At 42.1% G+C, this 11756-nt stretch overlaps 1 protein-coding gene across 5 annotated transcripts; it reads right to left on the bottom strand.

The window, feature by feature from the left end:
• Positions 1-2144: 2144 nt before the first annotated feature.
• On the bottom strand, positions 2145-11495 carry LOC148034720 (cell division protein FtsZ homolog 2-2, chloroplastic-like). 5 transcript variants are annotated; one of them, XM_087679679.1, is made up of 8 exons: positions 10194-11494; positions 9320-9619; positions 9147-9237; positions 3820-3944; positions 3634-3726; positions 2680-2745; positions 2456-2584; positions 2145-2195 (listed from the first exon to the last, which is right to left on the bottom strand). In XM_087679679.1, the coding sequence occupies exons 1-7, from the start codon at positions 10875-10877 to the stop codon at positions 2462-2464; spliced, it is 1482 nt and encodes a 493-aa protein (XP_087535805.1). In that variant the 5' UTR covers positions 10878-11494; the 3' UTR covers positions 2145-2195; positions 2456-2461. The 5 variants fall into 5 exon arrangements, with proteins under 5 accessions (XP_087535805.1, XP_087535803.1, XP_087535807.1 ...); XM_087679677.1 differs by having other exon boundaries at positions 2145-2192; XM_087679681.1 differs by having other exon boundaries at positions 2145-2584; positions 10194-10846; positions 10946-11493.
• Between the last annotated feature and the right edge of the window lie 261 nt (positions 11496-11756).

Here is an 11756-nt window from a genome sequence, read left to right as displayed (position 1 = left end):
AACTCAACATTCGCTCATGTGTTTGCCTTTAAAAGGTATTTGTTACTATATTCCCCTCCACATGTGAGGCAGCATGATGTTGCTATGGCATAGTGAGCTTGAATGTATTGGGTTACAACTTTGATGCTATAGGTCCACAACCAAAAGTAGGCTCCTAGCTTTGAGGAGCAACTATCATGAGTAGCTTCATTGATGAAAGAGTATTAAATCTATCCATTCCACAATTAAACCTAAAAAAGAAGCATCAACTAAAGCATCTTCACATCAATTGCAAGTGTTTCATAAGTTGAACGCACATATACAAAATCTAATAGTGTAGCTTATGCTATTGCCCATTCTAAGGTTCCATCTATAACCTTCATTTTAGTTCTCATCATAGGTTTAAGTTCCTCCATCTACCCAATGATATAGCTATTTGTATAAGGATCATGCTATACCAACGTGAAAAGTACTCAATAATCTACATGGGGCATGATTATTTTATGTCCTTATAATTCATTGAGGTATGTAACTCCAAGATAGTTTCACTAACATCCCCACTTACTAAACTGACATTGAACGCGTACGAAATTCCCTACCCTTTTGAACATGCAAGTGTCGACATGCACACATACATCTAAAGCTGATATTTGTTGGCACATTAAGAGGTTGTGAGCTACTTTCGTTGAAGCTTTTGGTCCTCATGGACAAGGGACTGTGAGCTTAGCAGAAACCTTATTTTGCATTGCGAGCTTCTTTGCTTGTACCCCTTGGGAAACGTGGCCATGATTACCAAGGGACAATGACACAGCCACAAACACATCCACCATCCAAGATCCATACACCCATCTTTTCGTGTCATCTCCCCAATAAGATATTCAATTCTTGATATTACGAGGGTTGCATTATTATTTGTGGGGTGACATACATTTAGTTGTAAACCAACTGCTAATTGGCTTGCTATTGACAATACAATATAATCATGACAATGTCTTGTTTACCTATGATAGCATTAAGAAGTCATCTCCCTATGATATTCATAGGCTGTGTGGGCTTTACCACTCAATACTTCTATGTAACCCACCCATGGCCCACATAAGCTCACTGTGTTAGCTCTGTTTTTGTCATATTTATTACCAACCCAAGTTTATGCTGATAATACTCTTGACTCTTTTATTTATTTAATCCTTCAAAGAACCAGCTACATTCACATGTAGATTGAATTGTGGGTAGAAGCCTTCTGTCAGTCTTTCCTCCAAAATTTTCAAATTGCACATTCGTGTTATGAAACCATCATCGGAATTTCGCAAGAGTCTCGGTAGAATATCAAGTCCGATTTGTCTTGAGATTGGAATTAGTGTATTAGTTTTGCGCTCAGTAAAAGAATAAGCTCTTTGTTCTAGGACTAACCTATTTAATTCCAAAAGGAGCTTTGAGCTATCTTTCAAAATGCATGATATCTCCTCAGGGCTTGATCAATGCTCTTAGTGTGTGTCACCAGCTGCCATTATCCTCCTCTTTCCTCTTCCACGACTGTATCTTCTTCATGTGTGTTACACACAAGCTTGTAGAAAGGAAGACTTGTGGCCAGCTAGCAGCTAAAATCTTACAAATTCGCCTTAGAAAAGTGTTGGGAGATTTACCATACACAACCTTGTACAGTATCAGGGTTACATGAAACCACCTCTCATCTCAAACCAAAGCCACAGATTCTCAGTCTGCACTTTAATTCCATCGATGCATCCAGCTGATAGTGTCAGTTCACTATACTTAAGTTGAACAACATGAACTTGGAAGTCTCATTGCAGTCGTTCAGTTGGTCAAAGGACCACAAATGCAACACTTCATGTAGAGAGGTTGTTGGATTATGGAACTAATGTAGATTATACTCCCTAAAGGAAGACTTCAGATATTGCTTAAACTTTTAAGTGACAAAGAAATTGTGTACTTGCTTTGACTTCAACTCAGATCCCGCTAGTTCCTCCGATACATCCAAATACTTTAATGATACTCCAATAATAGCCGGAGTCTTCTCTCAATCTTTAATGGAATGGTTCAAAGCTAACAGAAGAGAGAACGTGCTTTACAAATGTAGGTAAAGGGGATCACTTGAGCTCCAGCCGCAAATGAGGATGATAATGAGCAAGAGATAGACACACAGCATAGATTTGCAGTGGATAGCAAGAAGTGTGCTCGTTATCATCAGCTCCCGCCTTCTAATATAAAAGGTCAGGAATAAGATACCACATTGAAGAATTCCCATTGACTTCACTATAGCTAAAATCAATACTTCCGGCCAAGGAAAAGCCTTGACTGGGTCAATTGGCAGAGGCAACAGAAATGACAAGGCCACATTTTACTAGTAGCACTGCAATATCATCTAGACATGTACTGCAGCTGCTCAAATTATAGTCAATTGATGCACAAAAGAAAAGAAGGCCTCATTACGGATATGGCACTACACTGAGCATTCAACCTGAGATCAAACCCGACGAACACGACCACGTCTTCTCAAGAACTCTGGTACTTCAATGCGAGCACCATTTCCTTGCATTGGAGGGGCAATCAGGGGATTGACATCCTTTGACCAAACTGATCTTTGCTGCTGAAAAATAGCAATCAGAAGGATTATAAAATAAAGAAATGATTGATTGCATACAGGAAATGTTATAAATGTCAAATAAGTTTCAGATATATTGCCTGTGATCCAGAATTTTCCAATTCATTGCGACCCTTAAACCCAGTGGCAATGAGTGTAATGCTGACCTGCATGAATTTCCGAGAAACCTCATCATCACAGCTACTATCGTATTTCATGTTATATTTGGACGTAAAAACTTCAGCTAATTTGAATGTTACGCTTCAGCTAAATTGCTAACATCTTGCCCCAGTGGTAGCATAGTGGTTAGAGCTTCCCTCAGGACTATGGGATTGTGGGTTCAGATCCCCCAGCACCTAAGGTGAGCCACCTCTGTTTCCATGGTTTATTCATTGCCATGTATGTGGCTCTTGCTGCTTTGCTAAAGGACTGTACTCACTGTACTATGCCCAGGTATGTGGCGCTTGCTGCTTAATACAGGACTGTACTTCCTGTACTTGACCAGGTTCCATACCGTCTTAGGATAGAATCCAGACAGCTCTGACTAAGGATTCAAGAGTATGATGTTAGTGCGTGGTTGGCCACCCACAATGATTGCAAAGACAATAGTTTCACATCAATAAAATACTATCACATATCAAAATACTTTGTTCGGACCCACCATTCTCACACATCATACTCTTCATCCTGTAGCAAGAGCCACCTTGGATCAAAGGACCCACAACAAATGTAACCACACCACATAGAGTAGGGACTGCCATACAAGTTCTTTGAAGGACAAAATTCATGTAAATCAAGAACAGTAGAAGAAAAGAATATCCCCACCAATAGCAGTAAGGAACTTGAACAATGGTTAGGAATACAAATCTTTGCTTTGGGATGGACATGTTAAAGTTCATGCAATATTTAAAGAGGTAGCATCTTGACTCAAAAATCAAATCACAATTAAAACTGAGCTTGTAGAGTCTACGAGTAGATTAAAACCTCCAAGCTTCACTCTGCAGTTTACAACCATTACCTGAAGCATTTACCAAGGAAAGAGAATATAGTCTGACCTGGCCACAGTATGCTTCATCGACAACAGCTCCAAATATCAAATTAGCATTAGGATCAACAAGGTCATATATAACCTCTGCTGCAGCATTTACCTACAAGGCAATCATGCGAGAGCAATAAGTCAAACCCTACAGAATAAAGCTCTCCAGCTTTGGTGCGGCAGGCACAATGACAATTGAACAAACCTCAAATAAAGTCAAATCTGTTCCTCCAGTAATATTCCATACTATTCCAGTAGCCCTCTCTATGCCAATATCAAGAAGAGGTGATTGGATTGCATTCAATGCAGCATCTCGTGCCCTAGACTTTCCTGCATAAAAGAAGCTCCACTACATAAAAGCAAAACCCAACAACGGCAACTCAAGCGTGTCCACATGAATGAAGACTGCTGCAAAGATCAAGTATAAATATCTGTGCTGTAGGCCTTGCATACTTTGAACTCTAGTTGAGGATCCTGGTTACGTTTAAAAACTGAAAACTTCTAAATATCAAAAGCTGGTTTGTTGGCTTGAATATAACCCATAGAAAAAGCAGATCTGGCACCCTACCAGAGTCTAGACAGAATACAAAATGAGGTTTTTGTTCTTTCCTTGCCACAATACATTGTATCTGTTTACTATCATTCCTCCTACTAAACTTGTGCTGCTGCGTGTGCTTTCCTGGCCTATCACTTCAGAAACAGTGAAAAGACAAACACCATCATTGCTGATTTGATATTTTAGAAACCAAAGAGATTAGTGCAGAGATCTAAACATGCTGAAGGCTGTCAATTGTTGTATTATGGAATGAATATGACTGATTGACAATGGAAGTGTTCATGCTGGGAGAATTGCATATTCTATCAGATTCCTGGAGAGGAAGGCATCCTCAACTGCCTCTTGGTCTATAGCTGCTCCTTCAGTAAAGAAATTCTAGGGAAACCATGCTCTTTGAAGAAATTATACATTCTACGAAATCATGAACAAGGCATGCACTTGATCTCACAAAGGGCTTTTGTTAAGCAACAAAGGGTTAATTAACTTTAAACCCCTTTTTCCAGCTCATTCATGGGATTGGGGCTGTAAAGAAATGCTTGAACAAAGATAGGGAACTCAAAGTGTACAGCAAACACAGTGAACGCAGTAGAGATCAAAAGAAGAGAACTTGGTGTGATGAGTGAATGGATGACTAATCAAACTGTATATGGGTGTGATACAATGGGCCTCAAAGTAAAAACCTTCGTGTCTCCAGTGGATCAAGTATGCAGCTGGTGGAAATTGACCTCTGGAAGCAAAACATAGGTGGCAGTGGATGGGAAGCTACTGTACGAGTGCTGGGCACGCTAGAACAGCAGCAAATGCAGCTGTCTCTGATCCCAACAGGCTGCTGAGTGGTCTGAACAGCTGGTGGCAGGTCTGATGATGAAAATGCAGGCAGGTATGGGTGCTGTACCTGATCGCCTGGCTGAGGACAGATGGTAAACAGCTAGGCGATGTGTCTCTGATGGAGAGGACGCAATGGAAGCTCCCCAAATCAAATCACCTAGCTGGAGGACCGTGTGGATAATTGAGGCAGCGCGTAAACAGCAATGTGCACAGAGATGTTAGCGGATATGTCAGCTCATCAGGGCTGGGCACATTGTACTTATTTTAGGCATTTTTGTTGTGGTCATTTTATAACAGTTTTGGCATTTATGATTCCAATCACCAACCAGCATTTATTTGAGGCCTATTTCATGCCTATATTTTGGGGCTCCTCCTCAGTCAGGGTCATTCACCCCCTATAGGTCCCAATGGAGAGAGGGAGCCAATGCTGGTGCCTTGACAACTAGTGACTCACGTTAGATCTGTACTATCTCATATCTTGGTATATGGATTCCATTTCCCGAGCATCTCTTTGCTTCTAAGTTCTTAGTGCAGTGTTTCTCTTTTCTTTCCCTCTAGTGTTCAGCAGGCTATTACAGCAGTTTTCCACACTTCCATCATTGCATCCACTTTCTAACAGGAGAGGGCTGATGATAACTGACTCGAATAATGAATGAGGGATGGGAATGCATTCACATGGGCTCATTATAGAGCATTGGGGACATATTTGGCATGTTGCCAACCAAAAATAAGCCATTTAATGATAATGATTAAGCATTAATGTGTTTTTGGATTTAGTTTAAAGAGACTTAATTATGGGTTAATGAAAACCCTAAATGTAGACACTCAACACCCCCTCTCAAGCCCAAAACAACTATGCCGGAGACTATATGAGAGCTAGTCTCTACCATCTTTCCGATACCTAAAAGGTCCCACCCCAAAGCAGCCAAGGCATCGGTCCAAGTCAACTGCCCATGAACCTACCAAGACTACACATGTGGTGGATATCTTCTTTCAAAAAACCCTATAAGGAAAAGCTATGGGGATCCCATCTCCCCATCATGCTGATGTCGAAGGGGAGGGAGTACCAAAACCGATCCGATGAAGGAGATATTGGAGGATTGGGCAGTTGAGCAATTTGGTCAATACGTGGGGAATGTTATCGAATGATGACATGAGCTTTAGGCAAATGGTATCTAGCTCCACCTCCTCTCTAGTAAAATGATAGTGGACCCCAATGTGCTTTATCTTTAGACTTATGATGGAGTTGCTAGTAAGTACTATGAGACTCTGGCCATCACAGTATAGCACAGTCCGGATTGTGCATGGAAACTAAAACTCTACCAACAAGCTCCTCAAATAGATGGCCTCAATGGCACCATCATAGAGAGCCTGGTACTTAACCTCAACTAAAGGTGCAATGATTGTGTCCCATTTATAGCTTGACCAAATGATCGGAGCCAAGCCTAGAAAGAACATGTAGCCACCATGGAAACACCAAGTATCCGGGTTTCCAACCCAATCAACATCAATACATCCTTGCAGGGTTACATCCTTTGCTGAAATATAAACCATAAGTATACTTGCACATTTAGCATGGAAGTTATAGAGGGACTAATATCAATTGCATAGTCAACACAAAGACTTCTTTAAAAATCAATCCCATACTTTTGCGAATGCCCTTGTACTACAAGGCAAGCTTTATATTTATCCAAAGTTCCACTAGCTTTCCATTGTGTGAAAAATCCGTTTAGTCCCAATGACCATCTTATGGCCTAGATGTTCATCAATGTCCAAGTTCCATTCCAGTCAATGCTCTCTAGCTCCTTCTCCATGGTTGATTGCCGCTTAGGATGCTTTAGAGTCTCCTACCACCTATTCAGCTCACAAAGCTCTGTATAATTTATCATAAAGACAAACACAAATAAATCAATAGGTGTAAGCATAGCAGACCCTCTCGGTGTGATTTGCTCATACCAACAAGGTAATGGATCCTAGTGAGGAGGACACGGAGAGAAGACTCTATGGGTTATTCACAAGTTGGGAGAATAGACCAAGCTCAAAAGGCACAATTTCTAAAAGTGGAGACTAAGAGGTAGATGGAGAGATCTCTACTTGCACAAGGGGGTGCACCATGTCCCTCTCATCAAAGACAAATTCTCCTCATTGCAAGATGTGGTTTGTGCAGAGATTGTATAACTAGTATGCCTTGGTCTCAAAAGAGTAACCTATGAAAATCAAGAGCTCTGCTTTAGGCACAAGCCTATCCATCTTGTCATCAAGTGTATGTCTATACACAAACTCCCAAAAACACAAAGGTGGGGTTTAGAAGGTCAAGTATTGTGAAATGCCTCGAAGGGAATCTTATGAGGGACCCCCACTATCGACCACTTGTTCACAATGGGCATCTAAGTGTTAATTACTTCTAACCAAAGGTGCTCAAGAAGCTCTATTGCAAACACCATCAATCGTACCGTGTTCATCACGGCCTAGTTCCTATACTTCATCACTCCATTCTATGAAAGGGAGTTGGTAGGGGTGAGTTAGTGTTGGATGCCATGCTCACACCCATGTGGAGAAATATATAAAGGTTTCTAACTTTGCTTTAGGAAAGTATACCCACATCTATCTCGAAAAACCATCCACTAATAAAGAGCAATACTATGCTCCATTTATGGCTACAATGGATAATTGGCCACTAAGGTCAATGCAAATCAACCGAAGGGGCTCCTCATAGAGAGAGTCATACCCAAGGTAGCCTGAGCAGAAGTGCCAAAGTCACCCCTCATCCAAACAATTCTTGGCTGCAGCCAAGCCATGGATGAGATGAAACTCGGAACCTTCAGCTGTCAGCTGGGATAAGAACTATGTGATCAAATATAGGCCATTAGTAGCTGCCCTGCCCTAGTGGCTGCCACCCCTGACCTGGTACCTGCCACCCTGTCCAGCCAGCTGTTGCCCATCCCTCTACTGCTGCCACCCTCTGTACAGACAGCTACTGCCCTTCGCTGCAGCTGCCACCTAGCATCTTCAGCTGCATTTTGGTCTGCTGCTGCTCCCTTCTGCAGTCTGCCACCCCCACAGGCTGTGTTTCTGCCTGCTGGTGGCAACGTTTAGCTGCTACACCTACCATCACCACATTGGATGCTGCATTTGCTGCCTCAGCCAGCTACCCCTCTACTAGTGATCCTCGTGTGCTGTTCTCCTTGGACCTTTAAGTGACCCTAGTGACAATCTCCTCCATATGGTTGAGGGCCTGAATGCTGAAATCTATTTTACAGGTCAGAACTCCAAGATTACAAAAATTACGACTTTCACCGAATGGTGGCATTGCCATTTCATCAAATCAGTGGTTGGCTCCTCTACTCCAGAGTACTGATGATTGTCTGTCTTGACCTGGATGTGTGCTTACTGCTAATCGAATTCTACTTGCCACAATGTGCGCATTTGTCTTGAGCTAGACATACATCACTACTATCAGATTTTGCTTGCCATGATTATGCATACCTCTCGTCAAACACTTCCTCATGTCTAATTGAGATGGGTGAAACAAACCAACAAGCATGTGTCCTACGTATCTAAGGGGAATCAATGGGTTAATTTACAAGTGCAGATAAGGAATCTCAATTTGGTAAGACAGCTTCCAATATATCCCACTACCCACATGGAAATGGTCAATGAATGTAGAGAGAGCTCCAGGCTCCACCTGGAGCGTGATGAAAAAGCAGGCAGCAGGTGATGCTATAATTCAAAGAAGGCCAAAGCCTGTATTAGCTGACGTGTGGTTCTGCCTGGCAAAAGTAAGCAGACCTTTCAGGCTTTTTGGCTCAGGATGTGGTCCATTTCACTGTTAGCGGTCTTTTGCTACCTTCTCTTTGCCCTTTGCTTCAATTTTTCACATTGAAAGGGTATCCTGTGGGACAAACTTTTAGGCATATTTGGACGCTACAGTTGCCTTAGGAATATCACATCAGACAGCTTCTAAACTACTGTTTCAATTGACGCTTTGACTGCTCATGTGTATTAAGTTGAACATTTATGTAGACTTGCACTTGATGTCCTATAACCGATGCTCTTTTTGAGTACTCATAAATATGTCAGCATGTACATGTAAAGCATACACATATATGAATACAAAAACAGTGTAATGCAGGCAAGTAAATGCTTACCACTGGCAGTGCCAATACCCATAAGAGATGAACCCGCATCAGCCATGATAGCACGAACATCAGCAAAATCAACATTAACAAGGCCAGGCACCTACATAAAATGGTGATAGACATTGAGCGCACCTTAAATTACAGGATATTCGAAAGTAGAATTTATTGTACAACTAACACACCATGATAATATCTGAAATGCCTCTAACACCTTGGCGAAGAACATCATCAGCCAGGTTGAAAGCTTCTGTGACAGGTGTAGCTTGTGAAACAGCCGTCAGCAGTTTATCATTGGGAATGGTTATAAGGGTATCAACATTATATCTTAATGCTGATATTGCTTCTTGAGCCTGGGATGCTCGTCTACGCCCTTCAAACGAAAAGGGTGTAGTAACTATCCCAACTGTCAGAATACCAAGAGACTTGGCAACTCCTGCAATGACAGGAGCAGCTCCACTACCTGTTCCACCACCCATACCAGCCTGCCAAAAGCAATTTCTATGAGTTCAGCAATAACAACATGCAGATTCTTCCGTAAGGCTTCACATTTCCTTACCAAAAGTGGAAAATGCAACAATTTAGGAACTGTGAGGCCCAGAAAAACAGCACTACTTTTCTACCATAGCTAGGCTTCAAAACCCCCCCCCCAACCCCACCAAAAAAAAAAACAACAACATTTTTTTGGACATATTGCATCAGAAAACATACCATTCATCAATGGATAAATCTTTGTTACTTCCTACAGTATGCTTAAAAACAAAGTCTAAACAATATAGATATAAGACTCCTGATCTCATAAATATCAGAATAACATGAAATCCTAACTTCAGTATCAAGTTCAGCAAATACAGACTACAGTGGCATGAACACAAGTTGTCTTGTCCAAAGCATCATTGACAATATATGATTAGAGGGTTTCTAGAAGTCTTCTCAGCATCAGCAGCCGAAGCTAAATTTCAATCGCATATTTAATCTCTATAGCTGAAATTAGGTGATAACAAAGGTTTCTGTCAGAAACATCAACTGACAACCTTGCCAGAAAGAAAATGCTATTACCGTAACAAAAACCATGTCTGCCCCCCTTACAGCTTCTTCCACAATCATTCTGCTTTCCTCTGCTGCACTCATACCTATCTCCGGATTGCCCCCTGCTCCAAGTCCTTTTGTCAACTGTGCTCCAATTTGCAGTCGGTTTTCTACAGGCACAGGAGAGGTCCGTAATGCCTGCAAATCCGTGTTAACAATCCAGAACTCGACACCCTTCATGTCACTCTCAAGCATCCTATTCACTGCATTAGAACCCCCTCCTCCAACTCCAATAACTTTGATTTTGGCCTCATTGTAACCATTGGACTGAGACCAAGCATTCGAAGAAGAAAGCTTGCTTCCAAACAAGGCTCCATCACCAGTTCTTTTGTGAGTACTCACGTCTTCCTGCCGTTTTTGGGCATAACCGTCATAATCCCTGGAAAAGGATGAGATTCTGAACTGTTTCTTCACATAGCTGCAGGGTTCTCCGTTAAAAAATGTATTCTTTTGTGAAAGAGAACATGCATTTCCCAGATAGTTATTCCAATTGTATCCCCTTCGGTCAGGGTGCTTCACTTCACAGTGGCGGGATAAGGAGCTTCCATTCATGCATTGCATACAAGCATAATCACATGGCAAAAAAGGCTGGCCGACTGTTTCAATGCCACGGCCGGTTGTGGCTGGTTGAAAAGTATACGAATGCAGCGTCATTGCTTCCGTGAGAGAAGTCCGATACACTGATAAACCTCCTTGTACGAAATGGGAGGTCAGAGACGCACCTTGGAAACGGTATCAATCAAGCCGAGACATAACTGAAAGGCAATAGACACCAAAAAGCACAGATGCTACGGCATTCTTCACCAGAACCATTCTCCAATGCAATCATTTTGCAGGGGTGTGCTCCGCTGGGTTTACCCTGACCGCTTCCAACGCTTTTAATGAGACACGGCAAGACCTGTTAAACAAAGCTTAAAACTGTGCCTAAGGAAATGTTGTCAGGCCGTCTTTACAGCATAGCTAGAGCTCCCAATGCTTGCTCAAAGACACTGTAAAGGTTAGGGAATGCTGCTTCAACCTTGGACACAGGAACTGCGATGGTGCTCCTTCTACGCTGGACAAAAGACGCATTCAACGGTGGGCCTTGCTTTGTATGTCTTCGGGCATGCTGCATTGCAAGACACAATGAACCGATAAACGTTTGTATTCGCCGGCAACTGAGCAGTGTGCGGGGCTTGTCTGTGCTCCTTCTTCTCACATAGTATTTTCGACAGAGAGAGAGAGAGAGAGAGAGAGTGTGTGTGTGTGTGTGTGTGTGTCTCCTGAGGAAGGGGGAGCGTGCTATGTTTGTACACGTGTAAATGACTTTCGTTTGCATGCTTAAGCTTTGGCGTTGGTTTTAATCTGATTATTAATTATTAAAATTAAACTACCTAGCTAAACTAGCTCCCTCCCACCCCTCCAACTATGAACATGTTCCCACCACCTCGCTGGGATTCCCAACCTTAGTAGAAACTCTCTCTCAAATCTGCAAGTTTGCATGCTGTGGAGTTTGCAACCAATTTGCAAATCAAGAACCTTTTTGAGCCATCA

This window comes from Lygodium microphyllum, chromosome 6 (genome assembly GCF_053477565.2).
Source record: "Lygodium microphyllum isolate KBCC chromosome 6, Lygodium_microphyllum_v1.1.10, whole genome shotgun sequence".
In the NCBI taxonomy this organism is placed as follows: Eukaryota; Viridiplantae; Streptophyta; class Polypodiopsida; order Schizaeales; family Lygodiaceae; genus Lygodium; species Lygodium microphyllum.
This window is presented reverse-complemented; position numbering and strand designations above follow the sequence as displayed.

Coding starts and splice junctions, on each gene's coding strand:
- LOC148034720 (XM_087679679.1), bottom strand. CDS start 10,877: ATGACGCTGCATTCGTATACTTTTCAACCAGCCACAACCGGCCGTGGC. Junction 3,945..9,146: donor GGGTATTGGCACTGCCAGTG/GTAAGCATTTAC, acceptor TCTTTTATGCAG/GAAAGTCTAGGGCACGAGAT. Junction 2,746..3,633: donor ATGAAGCATACTGTGGCCAG/GTCAGACTATAT, acceptor AAATTCATGCAG/GTCAGCATTACACTCATTGC.